This window comes from Diabrotica undecimpunctata, chromosome 9 (genome assembly GCF_040954645.1).
Source record: "Diabrotica undecimpunctata isolate CICGRU chromosome 9, icDiaUnde3, whole genome shotgun sequence".
NCBI classification, from domain to species: Eukaryota; Metazoa; Arthropoda; class Insecta; order Coleoptera; family Chrysomelidae; genus Diabrotica; species Diabrotica undecimpunctata.
The window spans coordinates 114134765-114157328 of record NC_092811.1 but is presented as its reverse complement, the minus strand read 5'-3'; the positions used below and the strand labels follow the sequence as shown (position 1 = coordinate 114157328).

Genomic DNA, 22564 nt, shown 5'->3' with positions numbered 1-22564 from the left:
AACTTTTTCTAAGGCGATATTAAAAAGCTGGACGAAACGTGGACCATGACCAAAGCAAACGAAGAAAAGCTCAGACGCTTTGAACGAAAAATACTTGGAAAAATTTTCGGACCTCGCCATGACCTCACCACAAACCAGTATAAGATTAGAACCAATATCGAATTAAAAGCACTCTACAAAGACGCCGATATTGTCCAAGAAATTAAATCACAGCGATTAAGATGGGCAGGCCACGTGCACAGACTGCATAACGATAGACTGGTAAAACTGGTATGCGAAGAGATTCCACAGGCAAAAGACCACTCGGACGTCCCAAAATGCGATGGAGAGATAACATCCAAGCAGATCTCCGGAAAATGAACATTCCATTTGATCCTAGGTTGATGGAAGACCGAACAAATGGGAAAAAAGTTGTACAGTTAGCCAAGATTCACCCAGGGTTGTAGCGCTACGTGATGATGATGAGATTAAAAAGCTGACACGCCAGCGCATCTCTCTGCCTTAACCCCCTATGTATTTTAAATGGGGTTGACAAGTCGTTTTGAATTTTTACTGCTGATAGCATCTTCGACATTGTCACTTACCCTAAATGATAATAGATTATAACAATACTAAAGGGGGTGTTGATACCGTGGACAAGCTATCTGCTGCCTATAACACTGCAAAAATACCAGGAGATGACCAATGGTAGTTTTCTATTCGATGCTAAATATTGTAGATATTAAAGCAAATGTCACTTTTATTGCAACAATCCCGATAATATTACCAGCAGAAAATTTTTTTTATCTCCTGCTGGTAATATTGACCAACAAAGGAAAAGCTGCAGTTACTGCGACAGAAAAAAGACTTGTTTTACCGAGTATTCATGTGTTAAATGTGGAAAATATATGTGTTTACAACATTGCACAAATATTTGTAATTAATGTGTATGACATGCAAAATAAATAATAAATAAGTGTTTGTAATAGTAGTTCATTTTAACAGAAGAATTTTTTAGTCCGTCTCATACTTGCTATTTCAATATGCGGACTCACAGTCCGCCGCGTGTACTGATGCAACTTTTTGAGGCGCGTGTACTGAAAGGCCATTTTTATTTTTTTATTTTTTATCTCCACTATAATATATAAATAACAAACTAACAATCATATAAACTTAACCAAACAAAAATAATCAAATGACATTATTAACGGATCGCTAAAAATAAGAGGAAAAGTTTTGACATCCTTCAAAATATTCTCTTTTAGCAGGAGGTTTTAATGAATGTATAAGTTACAGAATAGAAAAATATTTTTAGCGGACGCTAAAATTTTGGAGGCCTCTAAAATCTAACGGAACTGTTACAGAATACACCCGTATCACGAATATTAAACTTATTTTTTCAGATTTTATTTTATAGTTAAATGAGATGTTATGTAACACTTTCAACTGAAAAAAAAAATTATTTACCTTAAAAGTCATCTGAAAAAAAAATTATTAGGCAACAACTGTCCAATCCTTCCCCGTCCTTCCCTACATGGTTTACAAATTTACCCAAACCCTGTAACATATACCGTTATTTACAAACAATTAGAAAATTACTTACAAACACAGCAAACTCCATAACCACGAGCGCATGGACCACTGACCGTTCCCCTTCGCTGTGCACAGTCCGACGCTCCGAGACAAGTTCCATAACTTCCATCTGCGGTAATACACTCTGGATTTAGCAACTGCACGTAAGTAAATAATGATAGAACTGAAAAACATACAAGGATGTAATTTTAGTAACTCTCTTTTAAAGTAAATAAAGAGAAAATAATTTGGAAAATGTAGTGAGACGTAAATTAGAACATGCATTATTTGATGTTCGAAAAAAGTTTATACAGTACAATAGGTTTTGGATTAGATATTGCCCACTACATAAAGCGGTAAAATCGGCAGCATTGCCTCGTACGAGGTAACTGTAATTCCCGATCTCCTCCGACAACACGACAGAAAATCTGAAAATCATTTAGAAGCATATAACAACCGATGGGAATCACATCTCCATCATTCGAATTTGATGTTTGTTTTTATTACGTAATGCGTTTTCAATACGTCATTATGCGCTACAGAAATGATTCAAATATTTGGCCTTCTATGGCTAAACAGTACTGTGTACTAATTACCGGGGAGTAACACTCCTAAATACCACCTACAAAATCTTTGCAAACATCCTGCTAGAAAGAACCAAAACATACACAGAAGGAATCGTTGGAGATTATCAATGCGGATTTAGACCGGGCCGCTCCACCATTGACCAGATATTCACAATAAAACAGATAATGGAAAAATGCTGGGAGTTTTATCGTAAGATTCATCAGATGTTCATAGATTTTAAACAAGCATTTGATAGAGTATGCAGGGCCAGACTGTGGACAACGATGCAGGAACTTGGCTTTTCAAAAAAACTAGTCAGGTTTATACGGATGTGTATGGAACGGTTAAAATGTAATGTGAGAGTTGGAAAACAATACTCGGAGACGTCTGAAATAAACAATGGACAGGGACATAAACAGGGAGATACACTTTCACCACAACTCTTCAATTTAGCTCTGGAACACATAATCAGAAGTGCAAGCATCGAAAAACCGAATACAGTATTTCTTTGAGAAGGACCAAACTTACTACTGGCATTTGCAGATGATATCGATCTAATAGGAAACACACGATTAAGGATGAAGGAGACTTTCGTGAGGTTCGAGAAGAAAGCAGAGAAGATAGGGCTCCAAATCAACGAAAACAAGACGAAATATATGTATATAAGCCGCAGTAACCAAAGCAAAGACAGAATCGGTCAGAACATCACCATCGATGACTTTAACTTTGAACGCGTTAGAGAATTCAAGTATCTTTGAACAACAATAACTGAAGACAATAACGGATCAAAAGAAATAAACAACAGGATCCAGGCCGGCAACAGATGTCTTTTTGTCCTCCAAAATCTTATAAAATCGAAACACCTAACAAGATGTACGAAGATACAGGTCTATAAAACAATCATACGACCCGTTGTGATGTATGGAAGCGAAACGTGGACGATAACAAAGGCAAACGAAGAGAGACTATGTGTTTGGGAAAGAAAAATCCTAAGGAAGATCTTTGGCCCTGTACTGGATGAAGCATCAAGATAATATAGGATAAGAACTAACAAAGAGCTCGAAGAACTTTACCCAGACGCCAACATCATAAAAGAAATAAAGTCCAGAAGACTCCAATGGGCAGGACACCCCAGAAGACATTCTGATGAACGAACAGTAAGACTGGTGTGGGAGGAAGTCCCAACTAGAAGGAAACCACGCGGACACCCTCGTCTCCGGTGGCGAGATAATATAGCAGGAGACCTAAGCACTATGGGCATGGAGAATTGGATAAAGGTTGCTCAAGACAGAAAACAGTGGAGGCATGTTGTCGAGTCGGCTAAAACCCACGAAGGGTTGTAACGCCACGGAGTAAGTAAGTAAGGCTAAACAGTATTCTAATCTATCTGATAATAAAAGAGTTCCTGCTATAACAGAATTGGAGACTTCTCTTATTCGATTTTTTCATATATTGAAATTGTGGGCACTAGCCTTAGGATAATCGTAGATGTTCCCAAAAAAGGAAGTCAATGGGTGTAAGATCTGGAGATCGCGCAGGCCACTTAATATCGCCTGTTCCACTGACAACTCGATTCGGGAAAGTATTGTTTAAATACTACCTAATAATTCGAGCGTTGTGAACTAAATAGTCGTTTTGATGGAACCAAACATTCTTCTGATTTACATCAGGAAGATTGGGAATAGAGGGAAGAACATGATTATGTAACAAATCGACGTATATTTTACTATTCAAGTTGCCCTCAAAAAAATGAACCTAATGTGGTCTCGTAAAATGCCAGTCTCGACATTACCTTTTTGATGACGTTGAGTTTGGTTAACAACACTTACGTGCAGGTTTTCCCGCGCTCAGTATCTCGTAATGGGAGGATTGTGTCTCCCTACTAACGAAAGAGAAGATTCATCAGTGAATAAAATGTTTTTAATAGAATTTGGTTTAGCATTAGCCTCGGTTATTAGAATTTCACAAAATTCCATTCTTCAAAAGAAATCGTCTAAAAAAATCTGCTGCGTTTTCGAATATTTAAAATTCTTGTAACCGTGGTTTTTCCATACTTTAGTTACAGTAACATTGCTAACATCTAACTCTCTAGCAACGCTTCTACTTGAACGTGTTGAATCTACCTCGATTGTTGCACAAATTTGTATATCCCAGTATTCTCTCACCTCAACTTTTTCTGGCGACAGTTCTTGATCTTGACATATTCTGCTGCAATTGTTGAGGAAATAATATTTCTCCAAATTTTTAACTTCTTTTTCTTCGCGTGCCATATCAGAATTATCCAACGTTGGCGATCACCATTGCGAAGGCTTCTCGATCTTCTGCAATATGGAATAATTGTCCTGCATTTGATATCTGAGTCCATTCACGAATATTTTTTAACCAAGAAACTTGTTTTCTTCCTACACTTCTACAGCATTCTTAACAATATTATGAATAGACTGTACGCAAGGAGTTGGTCTCGCTCAAAAAACACAGAAAATAAATCTACACCCTGTTGTCCAGACTTACCACCATAAAACCATTTTAGTATTTGAACTTTTTCTACGGGCCTATAAACAGAAATGTTGCTAACAAAAATAAATTAAAGATATACTCTGTTAACGCTTTGAACAATCACTGCAACTGTATAATCACGAATTATTAGCGACGAGTTAACGAAAGTGTTAGTTTTAGATTCAAATGTACAAGAAGTGTATTTCAGATCAGTGACACTCAATTCGGATTTCGAAATGGATTGGGAACACGAGAAGCTCTTTTTGCCTTAAATGTGTTAACACAACAATGCAGAGACATGAATGTAGATGTATATGCATGTTTTACTGATTATAAAAAAGCATTTGTATGCTTCTTTTTAAAGTTCCATCTCCTATCGGAGGTTGGATATCATAACGGCTATGGTCACTTTGTTGGCTGCTGCTCTGAAAGGTTATAGTGAACTACAGTTAAACCATTCTCTAAGGTTCTTCAGCCAGGAGATGCGTCTTCTTCCTATGCTTCTTCTTCCTTGGATCCTTCCTTGCATAATAATTCTCAACAGCTCATATTTTTCTCCTCTGGTTATGTGACCCAAATATTCTAGTTTTCTTTTTTTTATACTGTTCATAATTTCTAACTCCTTATTTAGACGTCGTAGTACCTCAGCATTGGTAATCCTTTGAACCCACTGAATTTTTAATATTCTTCTGTAACACCACATTTCGAACGCTTCTATTTTTCTTATGCGTTGTTTCTTTAATGTCCAAGCTTCCATTCCGTATAGTAAGATAGAAAATATGTGTAACATCTTAGAACCCTCAATCTGAGATGCAACTGAAGGTCTCTGTTGGTAAGCATTGTCTTCATTTTCACAAATGCTTGTCTTGCAGTTTCAATTCGGACTTTAATTTCTCTGCTTTGGTCATTTTTCTCATCAACCCAGGTTCCCAGATATTTATATGTCTCTACTTTTTCTATTTGGGTTTGCTCTTTCATTAATCTTTCATTTCCATGTTGCGTTTTTGAGACAATCATAAATTTAGTTTTTCTCTTATTTATTTTTAGTCCGTATCTAATGCAATAATCGTTAATTCTATTTACCAATTATTGTAAAGAATTTCTTCCGTTTACAGAGATTCCATCACCCAGATCTGCTATCGCTTCCTGGAATATGGCTTCACTGTACACGTTAAACAGTAATGGTGACAGAACACAGCCCTGTCTTACTCCTCTCTTTATATCTATATTTTCGGACTTTTGTTCTTCTATCTTTATATTGGCCTTTTGATTCCAATACAGATTGATAATGATTCGTAAGTCTCGTCTGTCTATATCTTTGTTTCTCAGTACTTCTATTAGTTTTTCATGTCGGACCCTGTCGAATGCCTTCTCGAAGTCGATGAAACAGGAATAAATATCTAGGTTCATATCTAAGCATCTTTGAGAGAGGACATTAAAAGCAAACAATGCCTCTCTCGTTCCCAGTCCCTTGCTGAACCCAAACTGAGTATCATCCATATCATCTTCTAGTTTTCTATATAATCTTCCATGAATCACGTTTAGAAATATTTTGAGGGTATGGCTTATTAGTGATATTGTCCTATAGTCTGAACAATCTTTGGCATATACTGTTTTTGGTATTGCTACAAAGGTGGACACCAACCATTCCTGTGGGATTTTTCCAGATTTATATACTTCATTAAATAGGTCCAGAAGTACAGGTAGAGTTTCATCATCTAGACATTTCAGTAGTTCCGCAGGTATTTCGTCTGGACCTAAAGTTTTTCCGTTTTTTGCGTTTCGTATTGCTTGTTCGATTTCCTCTATTATGATCTCTGGCCCCGTTTCGCTTTCGATTTCTTCCAGTTCTTGTCGATTATCCTCAAACAGATCTGTTATATATATATATCTTCCATTTTTTTAATTTCTATAATGATTTTTACATTTGCGTCTTTCAGAAGGGCATCTTTCTTTTTTCTCAGTGTATGCGTTAACTATCAAAAGATGATCAATATTCTGAGAACAACTGGAATTGACGAACAAGATTTGCGAATTATCTCAGAACTATAGTGGCACCAAACGGCAACAATTGAAATAGAACACAACATCCGAAGGTATACGAATCCCACGAGAAGTGCGACAAGGTTGTGTCTTATAACCACTATTATTTAATCTGTATTCGAAATATATATTCAGAAGAGAGAAAAATACAATACTTGGGTCAACTGTTGGCCATTTACTCCAACACATATTGGAAGGTATAGTGCTTGGCAAAAAATCAGTTGGAAGACACCAGAACTCGTGGATAAAGACCTGAGGAGATGGTTTGACGGCTCATCCACAGAAATCTTTCGTGCAGCAGTTTCCAAAGCTAAATTGCCATTTGAATCGCCAACCTTCGAAAGGAGACGGCGCAATAAGAAGAAGTCAACGAATCAGTTTCGTGGAATGTCGACGCGCAGTGTTGCCATTTATAGGGTGTATATCTAATTGAAAACTTAACGTACTGTATAATATAACATGCATAATATTGCCATGCATAAGAGACGGCTTTCAGGAAAAAAGTAAAGTTTAGAGAATATGTTTACAATTTCATGAACATACCATACAAAGTGTCCTAATAAAGTCATAAAAGTAATTTGATTATTTTAATTAATCAAATTTCAGCTTTTTTTTATAAAAATTAAAAACATATTTTTTTAACATTGTTAGGACGTAAAGATAAATCTGTACAGTAAAAAAAACTGTTCAGTATAAGGATGTCTCTTTTTGACAAACAAAACTTACATCTTGCATTCCTGTTGTCTTCTAATGCATTTGAAACTTCTTGCTCGATTTCGCGTTTTCGGAACAAATTGTCGAACCATCCACCATTTACTGTAGAAATGATCAGTGGCCAGATTAGTATAAGAAGTAAGCCCATTTCAATACTAAAATTAAAAAAATATATAGCTATTAACCGATTTTATAGCCACTAGGTCAGTGTGCAAAATAAATTTAAAAACTATAGTGTTTAAAACTTTAATAAAAAAATATAAAACTAAAAAAAAATTGTTTAAACAAAAAGTACATACAAATTAAAAAAAGAAACGTCGAAATCCATAAACAAGAAACAGTGATACGATTAAGAGCTCCTTCCCCTCCACTGCTCCCCCGAGTTTCAAAGCCGTCCGATTTTGAGAACCACATGTCGAAGCTTTGTAAACCATTTTAATAAAATGCAATTTTTTTCGAATTTTGCAAATTAAAACTTTGAGGTATATTCTTTCAAATGACGCTAATAAGATTTTTTAATTATTATTAACAAATCTGCTATCAATTAAAAAAAAAAAGTTATTAATTACTATTAACTGAGTGGAGGTTACCCATGAAACGGCACTAGGCTTGGGCTTCAGTCTGGTAGAGGTATCTTGGTCGGAGTTCTTTGCAGCTCAAATACAAAGAATTAGTTATTGGAGTACTGAAGATAAAGAAAAGAAAAATTAGAAGATAAAGAGAAAGGAAGTAATGGGGCACGACCCTATTTTTAAAGGAACATGGAAACCTACGACATATAAAATAAGATAACGAGAAAGGTAAAGTACGGTTAGGATAATCACGCGAGAATAAAATAAACCGTGAGAGAAAAGTTATTATGGTTACGCGGTACACACTTAATATTTCGCCAAAGATACATAGTTTATATAATAAATCAAATCGTAATATCAATCAATAACAATATCTGAAATAGATACACCATGCATATGAAATAAATATATACATAATAAAAAAAATAAAAGGCAAATAGTTCAGCAACAGAGTTATATTGAGATATAGTTAAAGTAAATGCTGTATAAAAATTTTATTGTACAGTTAAATAGCAAGAAATAAGTTACCGCACAATTTATTATTAAATATAACGGACAATATTTTCTGAAAAATAATTATGAGTAATTTAGTATCCTCAAGAATAAGAAAAAGGCAAGGAATATTATAGTTGTATCTACGTCAATATTTGATATAGCTTGAAATAAAATAAATGAGTGACTTTTACGCCTTGAGAATACGCGAACATCAAGTTACTGAAATGATTGATTGTGATCACTTCAAATATGTGTATAAAATCTATATTAAATAATATAAACTACACATAAAACAAATCTGATCATACATCGTATGTATATAAATACCGTAAATTTATATGTACTATTAATAGTTCGTTCGGTTGGATTCAAAATAAACAAACTATAAATAAATTAAAGGCGCTGAACTTGAGTCATAAATCAATTCCTAAATATTTAGGTAGCACCGGAGAAAAGATGTTCCTTGAATCATAAAAATCTCGGCTACTCATAATTGAAGAATAAGGTATTGTACTTATAGTCGGCGTCAAGTAGTCACAGGTAATAACCGTCTTTCATAGAACGGTCGTCGATAAAGGCACTTGACAAGCTACACCCGCAACAGGTGTATTGTGAAGTCTCAAGCAGCGTAGATGATTTAAGTAAGGTAACGAATTACCGTGGATTCAATCAGCACATCAATCATGAAATCAATGTAGGTACAGGTAATACATCAGGTCAATCCTTACAGTAGGCTAGACTGTAGCTAGATATTTAGATCAGTTAGGGATAAAAAGGTGGAAGTATTTGCCAAAGAGTGCCACGCGAAAATGGTACTTAATGGACAAGTCCGGTGTGGTCTTATTTTCTATACTTTGCAACTTTCTCCTGACTGAGAAGATTATTTCATAGAAGACTTACAACTCAGCTTTCCTTAGAAAGTAAGCAGGGTTGTTCGACAATAGGAACGAACTTCTTTGTCAAGAGGAAGAGTTTTTATTTAACTAACCAAAGATAATAAGAGCAAGGACAACATACTGTGAGCTATTTCGTTGTTGCAAAGAGGCGTGACAAACCGCTCGTTGCTTAAGAGTTATTTTTTATGCATCTAGCGAAGTATATAAACATAGGTGGAGTGAAAGTAATATTCTAAGAGTAATAATTGAGGAAATTTTAAACATGCTTCACTAGCACAACTTTTTTTCTTTTAACCCTTAATAAGGAGAATTAATTTGTTTGTTTATATACTTTTGGTATCTAAAGGAGGTAAATAAAACATATTTTTGTTGAAATATAAAATAATTTGAAAAAGTAATAAAAAAATAGTGGTGGGAACTATTTTCCCGTTGTTCTTTAAAAAAATTTTGTAGGTGGGAAATTAATTACCCTTATACAGTTTGTGAAACAATTTATTAATTCAAAAATACAAAAATGCATATATGGGTGACAAAACTAATTTAGGTCTCAACTACAGCAGTGTGGAATGATTTAAAACATTGTTTTGGGCATAAAGCTACTTGACAATAACTACATATAATGTTCGTTCGTTTTTCTTCTTTTTTTGTTGAGCAAAATCTGCATCTTGTATAATTTTTTTGAACATCTGGTAAATGTGGTCCTACATTTCTCAGCCGAATTTCGTCTGGAACACCAAAGTTGACCGTTTTTTTATTTTTAAATATCACAGGTCGAGATGCCTTTACTGTAAAGTCACCTATGAGAGCTCTTCCAAGGCGAAGCCTAAAATCCTTGTGAGAAGTATTTTTTTGATCATGAATTCTTGTGTACATAATATATGCATTAATTACACTTGCATCTAAAAGAAAGAAGAACAATCTCATCCACGATTTTCTAGACTTCCTGCTTATGGGATATGATGCCCTAAAGTGGTCAAAGTGATCAACTCCTCCCATGTTTAGTGTATAATCTGCAATAACTTTTGGGCACATTATATCTTTCTTTGTGCCATCTCTTTGTGTACGTTTTATCATGGTTACTTCATGTGGTTGATTAGCAGTTGTAATAACCGTGACTTCTTTGGTATCCAACCACTTTATTGCTGTTATAGGGCCACTGCTCAAACAATAGAATTCATTCTTTCGAAGTTTTTCATTTTTGGTTTGCTTTTTCCTCATAAAATCGGGCAAACCTTTGCGATTAGGTCTAACTGTACCTATAGCATACAGCTGTTTAGCATATAAATCTTCCAACAGTTTGCAACTCGTAAAAAAGTTATCAAAAACAACCAAAGGTTTGTGTGGTATATCTTGGCATAATTCAGTTACAACCTTGTATCCCAAACCATCATTTTCAATGCCTTCAGTTTTTCCAGTATAGATAATAAACTGGTACAGATACCCAGTAATAGCTTCACACTTTGCCCAAATTTTATAACCACGCTTAATCGGCTTCTTGGGCATATACTGTTTGATAGAACTACGTCCTTTAAATTTCACCATACATTCATCAATAGAAAATCGACTTCCAGGTTTGGCTTGTTCTTTGAAAACTTCATTTAGTCTATCTATAAATGGTCTTATCTTATACAGTATATCAAAGTTAGGTGAACCTCTCTCTGCAGCTGCTGAATTGTCATTTAGATGGATATTTTCTATTAATTTTTTGAACATGGTTATTGTAAAAGCTTTGGAGATAACAGGATTATTATAAAAAGGATCACTTGACCAATATAAGCCTTTGTCTGGTACAGGGTGCAGTCCCATTAAAATAAAAACACCTAGCAGTGCCCTTATTTATTCTTGGCTAGTGTTTTTGTAATTTTTGCTGTCTTTTTGTACAGAATATAAATTCGTTTGAGCAACAATTTGTTCTATTAGATCACAAGGGAAGAATTCTCAAAATAAAATATTGGTTGACTTTTATGGGTGAATTGAACATTTGACTGTAACACAGACTCAAATTTTGGTATTTCTGGAACATCTATTTCAGAGGTCCATTGTCCAGTAAAATTAGTTAGCGTAACCACTGGACTCTGTTCTACCAAAACACTTTGATTTTCTTGTGTTCTTTGATGTTCTGTGTATTGACAGCGACAATCGAAATTTGGCGGCAAAGTAAAGTGGGAAATATGTTCCCGTTATCTTATTAAGGGTTAAATTTGTGAAAACATGCAGGCTTGCTAAATATGAAAAAATAAATAAATTTTCTTATAGACAATAATTAAAAATTATTCGAATTGTTCATAAGCTAAAAATCGACATGTTTTTGAAAAATTATTTTGCAATATTTAAAATTATTTTGCTTTATAAGCAACAAATTAGGGTAGATACATTTAAAAAACGTTATTATAAAGGTTTTTGTATGACTTGTAAGTTTCTTTCTCAGTAATGTGTTTTAAATGCTTTACTTTTTGCTGATGGACGAAAAAAAATTTACCTTTTTTTGACAATAATTTGTTAATAAATAGTTAAATCAAAAAACTGCAAAAAACATAATATAGGTTCATGTTATAGAGGTCCATACTACTCAAAACAACTGTCGTTTGCCTGGCCGGATAAGTGTCACGAAAAAAAGCCTATTTCCCTGTGCAAATCATATTGAGAACACTAAAATGTTATATATCGTCACCCTAATTAGCAAAACTCGTAACACCATTTTTACTCAATTTGTGAATATATGCGCCATCTGTTTGTAAATTAATTTATCTGTCTTTTTACCAAAACCTGTAACTCCATCTAAATGTAGAAATTAAATATAAGCGAAAAAGAAAACCTTGTAACTCCGTATCACCTTTTGACTTCAGCAAACTACGTAACTCCAATATAAGTGTGGTTAGGTACATCCGACAGTAACACGTGAGATCCGTTGTATGTTTGTCATAGGGTAAGTAGGAACACACTCAGCCAGTTTATACTTCTCGTGTATTTATTTTTTACTTTGGTAATATTAATTTTTGTAAGAAAACCGCCACCAAATATTAAGCGAGATTTTTTGTGTTTTGAGGTGTTCCGAGCAGAGCAAACGTTAGAATTGACGTTGTCAAAGCATCCTATCTTAGTCAATTCGTTTGCACCACATGAAAGTGTAACTGGAGATATTTGTAACACGGACGTTTTAATTATTGAAGATGTGATCGAAAACAGCCATGTAGAAAATATATATCTGAGGAAGAACCAGAAACAAATTTTGAAAAGACTGTGCTACTCTAGAATGGGAATATAATATTCCAAAAGGACAAAGAATATTAAAACAAAAGTGTTCTTTTTCAAAAAGGGAACCATCCTCCACCTTGGTGTACCAATTTTCCAAAATAAATTATAATCTTACTGTATTTAATAAGCATTCTACAAATCCGGCTGTTATTAAAAATAACCTTAATTCAATCATAAACAAACATGGAGAAAATTGCTGCAACATATTTACAGATGCATCTAAATGCAACACAGGAGTTGGTGCTGCATATGTAACGTCAATTAACTAACAATTAATTTCAATTCAGACTGCCCAAATATTTCAGCATCTTCTCTGCTGAACTTTATGCAATACTCAAAGCTCTTGAACATATCAACAATAATAAAATACCAAAACGCTTGATTCTAAGTGATTCCTTTGGTGTTTTACAAACCTTAAATCTTATGTATCTTAAAAGTACCCTAGAATACAAGTGGAATCAAGAATGGAATTATTCACAGACAACACTACGGAAAATTAAAGACATTGTTTATTAATGGCTACCTAGAACTCGAAACCGAAAACTGCAAACCATCATTACTCGTCTACGTTTAGGCCATACAAGATATACGCATTCGTACCTTTTTACAGTAATAAGCTATGGTTTGTTAGAACAGTGACCGACGCATAACTCACAGTCAGTCGAACGCCGCGCACGTTCGTCAAAATCACAGAAATGGTTCTCTATGAGAACGGTTTGTTAGGTTCTGCTGAGCTGTGCGCACTGCAGACCGATAGCCGTGTACATCGACGGTGTGCGCTGGAATCAACTGCGATTTGATTTGGACGCAAACGTTCAGCTGAGCTCACAGCGTACACATCTATACCGAAATTGTATTTTTATATAGTTATATTGTAATAATTAAGTGATGTCTACTAAATTTTCTCCCGAGGAAGATGAAAGTCTAGTGGATCTAGTACAAATCCCTGGAAAGTCTAAAATATTCTCGAAATTTTTCCTCGTTTTGAAACAATCTTACTTCGACTGTTAATTTAAAAGCACCTTCTGTATTAAGACATGAAAAAATTTCGTTTACATTTTTATTTCGTTTATTTAAATTTAACGTTATCAACTCTTCTTCTTCCTCCTCTTCTTGGAGTAATAAAATTATTGCGTTAAGTTTGCGAGAATTCATTTTTTAAACGTACAACCTTTGAGAGAATAAATGTGAAACTCATTTCTAAACTTTTTATCAGAGCCACAGAATATTTATGCGAACTGCTCTAACAAACCGACTAACCCAAAACTACCGTGAGTCGAGTAGAACAGATTCTGCTGTACGTGTTTGACTGTCCGCTTTTTGTAAATGAATGCAACAGGTTCAATATTCCAAACAATTTCAATAAACTCTTAGGTACAGACTTAAATTATGCTGATTTGGGAAAATATTTAAAATGTATAGGATTATATTATAAAATTTAAACTATTAGAATTGTACACCTACACTGTATTCCCGCTAATCACCTTATGGTGGATGCGGTAAACTTTTTCAATAAAAAAAAAGTGTTCTTGTAAGATATCAGCCAGAAATCAATACAACCTAAAAAATCTGGGACGCAATGCCATCTACTATTGGATGAAGACAGAAAGTTGGCTTTCACGAATTTTTGGAAAATGAGCTGGGGTGAAAAAACATTGTTTGTAGATCTAAACGTAAAATCTGAAACAACCCAAAGAAGCGAGACCGAAAAGACGAAAACAAATCTAGAAAAAGTAATAGTTTTACTTATTATTTAAGAAAACAAAACGATCAAATTAAAGTGTGCAAAAAAATGTTCCTTAACACACTAAGCAGGGGAGAATGGACCATACGTTCTTGCAAAATTGTAAAACCACAAGAACGTCAGAACGCCACAAGTGTGCATGTGACTGCTGATAAAGATGGTCCTGCAGCCATAAAAGCTCGATCAAAGGTTAGTAAAAGGAAACGGTTAGATTCGGAAAGAATAAATTTATTAAAGTTATTTTTTGAAAATTTGCCAAAAATGGAATCCCATTATTGCCGATCTACATCTCAAAAATTGTATCTTGAACCACAATGGCAATCAAAACAAAAACTTTATGAACTTTACTTTAAGGACTGGTGTAATGACGTGAAGCCATTTTCAATTGCTTATTTTAGCAATTAATTTGAGGATATGAATTTAAGTTTATTTCAGAGAACGAAAAATGAGTGTGATTTATGTGTGACTAAAAGAGTAGGTAATGCTACAGAAGCAGAGTATGAATTGCACACATTAAAAAAAAAGAAACCAGAGAAGAGAAGTCAAATGACAAAATTAGTGCTAACAATAAAGTGTTTGACTATGGATCTACAAGCTGTACTTGTTTGTAGAAAGTCCATCGTCTCAGCTTTATATTATAAAACCAAATTAGCCGTCCATAATTTTACTCTTTATAATATTAAGACCAGTACAGGATACTGCTGTGTGTGGGGCGAAGTTGAAGAAGGTGTTGAGGCAAATGAATTTGCAACTATAATTTGTCATTTTGCAGCTACTCAATTGTCGTTCATTCAGCCTGGAGAGAAGTTGAGTTTTTTACATTGATGGGTGCACCGGGCAAAATCGCAATGCAATATTGTTGAGTGCTTTGTTGAACTTCGCTGTATATAACAAAGTGCCTGTGCTTCAAAAATATTTCAAACGTGGGTACACACAAATGGAAGCTGATGCTATGCACTCATGTATAGAAAGACAGTTAAAAAACAAAATTATAAATGTACCTGTGCAATACATAGAAGTCATCCAAAATGCTCGAAAAAAACCAATGTCTTATGAAACAAAATACTTAACCCACACATTTTTTCGAAATTTTAGCAGTCAATACTTATCAACCATTAGGCCTGAAAAAAAGGCAGATGATCCTACTGTAACAGATTTGCATGCACTACAATATAATTCAGATGGAACCATTCAGTTTAAACTCAGACATTCCGAGCAATGGCAGGTTTTTCCAGTCAGAGGAAACAAAAAAGTAGTTTTACGAGTACCACTTGAACAAATACCACTGCTTTATCTGGAACCGTTAAAATTGAAAAAGAAAAGTTTGAACATTTACCAATTTTAAAAACTACTATGCCGAGTGATTTTCACTCATTTTATAATAATCTTAAACACATTTGAAAAATGTTTTTATGTACTTACTAATTATATTAGACTTGTATTGAAAATAAGTAATATTTTTGTAATTTTCAATTAAGCAGTTAACTGAAATGCAATTTTGCAATAAATTTGTTTTATAATGCTTGTGTGCTTTTAACCTCATAACTCCAAATTAATATTGGGACAAACCTCGTAACTCCACAAACTTTTAGTATAAGCTCTAAAACTTGAAAAAATGATTCCCCACAACATCAGGTATATTATTTAATTTTACAATGTTCGATTAATTTTGATAGAATCACAAAATTTATTCCAAATTCAAATTTTTGCGTCATCTGAACAATTTGTCGTTTTGGAGTTACGTTTTGCTAATTAGGGTGACGATATGATTTCAGCTTCTGTGTGGCAGCAAAACATAACACCCAAACAAGACGATATCAACAAGTTAAAAGCATTTGAATAAGTTGGATCACAAGAACAACGAACGTATACGTGTTCAGGACGAATACTCGCCGACATCTGTTTAAGATCGTTAAAGTTATATGTACATATAATAGGCAACAAAGAATACTAAGAACTACAAGAAATTTAAGGAAAACGAGGTATAGGAAGATAGAAGAAATCATAGCTCAGGAAGAAACTGGACAAGAAATGAAGGAAACGCACTCACACACCAAGCACCAAGCCCACAACAGACAAGACTTTGCTGTACTGATCGTCAACCTCAATATAGATGTTACATAGAAGAAGAACGAGTTTCCTTTTTAGTAAATTTTAAGGCACATATTTAAATGAACTTTGATCAAATAAAAGGCAGATATCGAGCACAGTTTATTAATTAAACCTTGCCCAAGTACTTTTGCTTCCTAGAGCATCTTCGCGAAAAGCGAGGTACTTGGGCAAGATTTAATTAATAAACTGTGCTCGATGTCTGCCTTTCATCTGACCAAAGTTCATTTATTCGAGAATTAAACCTTATATTAACATATAGAGATAGATAAAGCTACGTATATACTTCAAAACATCTCATATGCTACATATCATGGTTCAAATGCAGATATCATGGTACCAAAATATAGTGACAGTATACACATAAATAGAAAGATTATTCAGTCAATATTATCAGAATTCGAAAACACCGTCGTTATATATACCGATGCCTCCAAATCATCAAACGGCACTGGATGCGCTTTTTTTATCCCATTGGAACGAATAGAACGCACATTTAAGTTGAACTCCCAGATCTCTATTTTTACAGCAGAAGCTCTTGCAATATATGAGGCCTTACTTTATGCAACAGAAAGAAACTCGGAGCATATAGTGATATTATCAGATTCTTTATCAGTTTTGACCTCTATTGGGAAACCGGGATTGCCAAATACGTACAGTTGCCCTTATATTTACAAAATTAAGGATATCAAACAAAAGTTAGTAACAAGGGGCGAAAATGTACTTTTCGTTTGGATTTAAGCACATATAGGTTTAGAAAATAATGAACATGTAGACCAATTAGCAAGAGAAAGTATTAGGTCTGGTAGAGAAACTTCGTATAAAATCACGGCTTGCGACTTTCTGGCTTACTTAAAATTAAGATTATATCAAAGGTGGGATAATATATGGAAGGAATATTCCATTGTTAGCCCAAATAGATACACTTCTCTTCAAACAGATATTCCTAAAACTCCTTGGTATAAGTTTTTTAATGTACCTAGAAAATATGTTACCACGATCATAAGACTGAGATTTGGGCATGCTTGTTACCCCAAACATTTATTTAAACTTAAGGTTTTAGATAATGATCAATGTGAATTTTATACAGAAGAGGGAAACCTAGATCATATATTTTTCAGTTGCCCCAGAAATACTATAATTTCATCCAGATTAATAAATAATTTACATAAACACAATATATTAGCCCCTTGGAACCTTCAGTACCTATTATCATTAGACTCGAGAGCAGTGTATGATTTATTAGTTATGTTTTTAAAAGATAGTAAAATAACCATGTAAATAATTATACATTAGTTAATAACGTAACCTTTGTCTCTAACATATTTTAATACCAAAAAATAAAATTGCAATTATAAAAAACCTTCAAAATGATTTCGTTTTTTAATTAATTTAAACCATAAATTTTCAAAATTAAAAACAAACTGATAAAGTTACTGCTTTGAGAATACTAAATAAGGTACCAAATATAGCAAAACAGGACGTTAAAAAACACATCACTAATATAATTTTTAGAAGCACACAAACCTTTTGATGGACACTATCACGTTCGTTGCCGCACAAAATCTGTCGTCTCTTTCAAAGCGCCGTGTAAATTTTATAACCTCGCACCAATTTGATATTTACTTAGGAAATTAATAAGCGAAACTGATAGGAAGCAAACAGTTTAACGAATCGTGAAAAATGCTATTATTGTATTTTCTTACGTGTTGGGTAAATCAGCACAGTGACAGTTTGCGGTACTTGGAGTAATTATTTCGCTGCTTGAACTGAATCGCCAAAAAAACACAATATAGAATACGAAAAGGTTATATAAATGTGTTATGTTCTACGTCTTTTATCTAGTTTAAATTTTGCAACAGAGGATATTAGTTTTTATTACTTTTTAATAAGAAGAAACTGGAACACGTGTTTTCTTATATAACATAATTTCTTGTAACAGCTCATACGTATTAGATAGATACAAGATAAAAGTAAATGAAATTAGAAAATGTGAGTCTAAAAGAAAGTTATACCTCTTTAAAAATGGCAACCTAATAATGATTTAACTCCTTGACTGCCATAAGGCATAAATGTTGTGTCTCATATTGTTTTCGATAACAGCCATATGACACACCTTAGTTGTTCACTCACAAGAAGATAAAAAGTAAAGGGTTGATGGATTATACAGTTCCTCTTCTGAAAGGTTGTATAGTCGCCTCATATTTTGATGAGACTGTGTAAAAATATATTTATCTGTAATAAAAGCAGGCAATAAAAATTAAAATAAAAGTACTCTACCAGGAGTAGTTATTAACTGCAAACTTATCAATGACTGGAATGTATAATAATACAAAGTTTTAATATTCTCATCGATATTTACATTCAGATATGCCTGGTATTATGTTTGAAAATATGGGCGAAGTTGTTGACAATGTTGATGATAAATTATTTGAATGTGGCAATGAGGTTGTTTGTGTATTTTTATTAAGACACTTATTTGCGGTATCTCCAGGATGTTTATAAAGGAAACACCCCATACGATCTGTTGATCTGTTGTTGTTGCAGAAGAATATTCTATATGCGATATTCTTAGGCTATATTAAAAGTGAAGTTTGAAGCTCGTAGTCCTCAGTAGCTGGAGTAACATAGATTTCACGTTTAAAACTCATAATATGCGAGTACTCATCTGATATCAATATTCTTTTGGCTGGGGAAATTAGTCTTCTTATACTAAGCTCAACGGAATATACAGTTACAGTGGAATGCTCTAATATAAGCTGGTCTACAAGCTTGGTTATTGATAAGTAGATACACACTCGGTTTTTTGAGATTTTAGATACAAAATAAACACTTTTGGGATTAACAATGTTTCCAACTACTTTAACGTTATCCAGTATTATAAGATTGGGATGCGAATGTATGGTTATTGCCTTTTTTTTAAATAGGTTTAGAATTTGTTTTGGCTGTATCAACGAAATCCATTCCTCTTCTACCTAAAACAATCGACAAGGTGATTTGTGCTGCTTGTGCCCTACACAATTTTCTGCGGAGCAAATCAACTGCAACATACATGCCTAGGGAATCAGTAGACTATGAGGATTTTGACTTAGGTGCCATCATTGAAGGCAGCTGGAGGACAAAAACCAATGGGTTGCAAAGCATTGCAAGAGTTGGGCCACATCAACAAACCAAAAATGCCAAAGATAAAAGGGATGCCAATATTAACACATCAAATAACTTTGATATCTAAAATTAAAAAAATTTTAGATTTTTATTAATATCAGCTTATTTCATAAACTGGATAACTTAACTTACAGCATTTAAAATAGAAGAAGAACTGTCACACTTTAACCTACATCTGTCAAGTTTACCTCTAAAATCTGATATACAGCACATAAAAAAACTCATTGTCTCCTAGTAAGAAATGTAGTTCTTTTGGAAATCCTCTCCTTTTAAATTATTTTAAATTAAATGTTTGTTTCGTCCCCCGTTTTTTAAGTGTTTTCTGTGTGTTTCTGTGTGTGTAAAAGTGTCTTAATTTAATTTTAACATAAAAATCTTTGGACTTTACAATAATTTGCCATATATTGCAACAACTTTATCAAAGAAATTTTGATAACTACAAGATTATACAATTGCCCACCCACACAATCTGTACATCCATTCCTATTCATTGTCTTACAACTGTCACCTTCCAAAACAAAACATAAAATCTCAATAAATAACACATATTTCATAAATATATCTCCAGAATAAACTTAAATAACTTTAAAGAAATTAATGGTATAGAACATTACTTTCATAAAACAAACAATACATTCCACCTATCTCTACTTCATTGGATAAAATCTGTCTCCTCAAGAACTTCCCCGTTTACTGTTAAACAATTACAATAGTTGACCTGAGTTCTCCAATCAACAATCCAAGATAGTTTGAACCATGTTCTTTCAACCATCAATTAATAGAGTACCGGCATGTAAGTAATGTTTATTTATTGGTTTATTTATTAATTCATTACAGTTTAATAGACTATGTTACCAATTTGTGGGTCTTACCTTGTCTGCTTAAACATTTTATTCATTTATAAAACCACAGACATGTAATATTGGCATAATTACTGTAATTTATATAATTTAATTTATATCACCTACCTATGTTTTTATCTTTATTAGACAACACCCTAATATGGGATTATTATTTTCAGCATTTTAACTTTGTATCGTGACCTGAAGATGCTTTGCATATTATAGAAAGCGAAACCGGTCGTCCGATTAGTTAAATTAAATTGATTGTGAGTAAGTCTAACTTATTATTTCTTTTGCCTTTTGAAATGGACTCACACAAGCAACACATTCATGATATAAAAGGGATGCTTACAAAACCTACTTTGCTAATGAAGGAGCTGTAGTATGGCAAGCTAAAATGATACACTAGTTGTTATTGGAAGAAGTCAAAGCAATATATAACTTTAGTGGTACATTTATTTATATACCCTTATTTAAACTTATTTCTATGTTTTGTTTTGTTACATGTAAACTCCGTCTATGTTTTTTAAAAATTATTAGCATTGTAACATTATTTACTATGTATAAAAATAAAAATAGCATAACAATTGTATATCTACTTACCAAAGTGCCTTTGGTCTGCCTTGTCAGTGTTCCATTCACCATCACTTCTTTCATTATGTTAAACCACATAAGGATCGGCACGTACACATCCGCTGATCCAGATCCAGATTTGGCACTTTTTTTCAGTTTACCCATCTCAATATTAAACGTACCGCGGAAAGACTTGATTTTTGCTTTCACTTCAGCTACACCAAATCCTTTGACGTTTATGCTTTCAGCAATTGCAACGAGTGCCATTTCGCGAGCATTTCTATCCTTGTACAAGTCGTCTTGCTGGTCCCACAAACACCTGTGTTCTTTGTAAAGTTCAACGAATTTTAAATTCATTTCGTCACTCCACTTTGGTGCCATTTTGCTAAAGAAAAACCAGACGTAACACAAATAACACAAATCACGTATATGTTTTGACTGACACAAGAGAACTAGAGGGAACTGGCAAAAAACAAGTCAGCACTAGAGGGCCTACACCGTTCACACGGCACCAATTGTCGCGACAATTGAGATTTCGAGTGGTGGAGGGGCTCACTGGGCACAGCTCATTGTCCTCAGTCTACTCCCGGAGACAACTGAATTTTGGGCCAATTGTGAGGGCAGTTGGCAAGGCAATTGGCCTGAAGTGTTTAGACGAAGACAATAATTCCATGCCAGTCAGTTGTCTTCTGACAATTGTCTCGCCAATTGTCATCGTGAAAACGCGGCTTAAGAAGTTGTAGGTGTATTGTTTTCTCCGTCACTCGTTAACATTATTGATTTTATTACGGTTGAAGAAGTTTGTATTTGTTGTAATAATTGTTGTAGTTATTGACCAGTGTTTATAAAAGTTAAATTCTTCTATTTGGAAGAGTGATTTCATCGTTTAAACGCCGAATGTCCTTAAATTTAAATGTACTCAGCGGCCCCCAAAAACTACCCATTTAATTTGGGTTTTCTCATCAGAAATCATAAAATGTATAATTAGTACATTTATTTGTGCTTCTCTGTAGCAGACGTAGACGTAACCACAAGATGCCTACAGTGTAGCCGATTCTTGTTCACAAGTAGCAGTTATGATCATATAAACCTGAATTCTTCGACGCAGCGATTATTACCGACATAAAAATTCCAAAAAAAATGAGTTTTTTCAATAGTAAAAATTGAGCACAAAATTGTGTTGAAATAAATTTTATTTACATGTTCAATTTTGTTACATATTTAAGTTTATAAAATAAAAATTGATATGTTACATTTCATTCCCATTCCGTTTAAAAAACTTGGCAACTTGGGAATTTGTAAAGCATCGTAGCGGTAATACCACCGCACCTGCCGAAGCAAGAAACGTTCATTTACATAGGCGGTGCTGGCGGGAGTGCTTCTGTTTCCATTTTTTTTGCTGTTGAAGTATTTGGTGATAATCCTAGTGTTATTGGAGTTTGTCGTTTTATAGTAAATTTTTAATTATATTCTCTCATTATTAAAATATAATGGACGAACAACCGAGATGTTACAAGAGAAGACTCAAAATGTTAACGTCAG

At 33.8% G+C, this 22564-nt stretch overlaps 1 protein-coding gene across 1 annotated transcript in view; it reads right to left on the bottom strand.

Moving 5' to 3' along the window:
- LOC140451283 (uncharacterized) overlaps positions 1 to 11047 on the bottom strand; it is a 134415-nt gene extending 123368 nt beyond the window's left edge. Inside the window, exons 1-3 of the mRNA XM_072545026.1 lie at positions 10602 to 11047; positions 7384 to 7526; positions 1583 to 1735 (exon numbers count right to left, since the gene is read on the bottom strand). Of these exons, the coding sequence (XP_072401127.1) occupies positions 1583 to 1735; positions 7384 to 7526; positions 10602 to 11047 (742 nt within the window). The remainder of the gene's footprint in view (positions 1 to 1582; positions 1736 to 7383; positions 7527 to 10601) is intronic.
- Positions 11048 to 22564: the final 11517 nt, after the last annotated feature.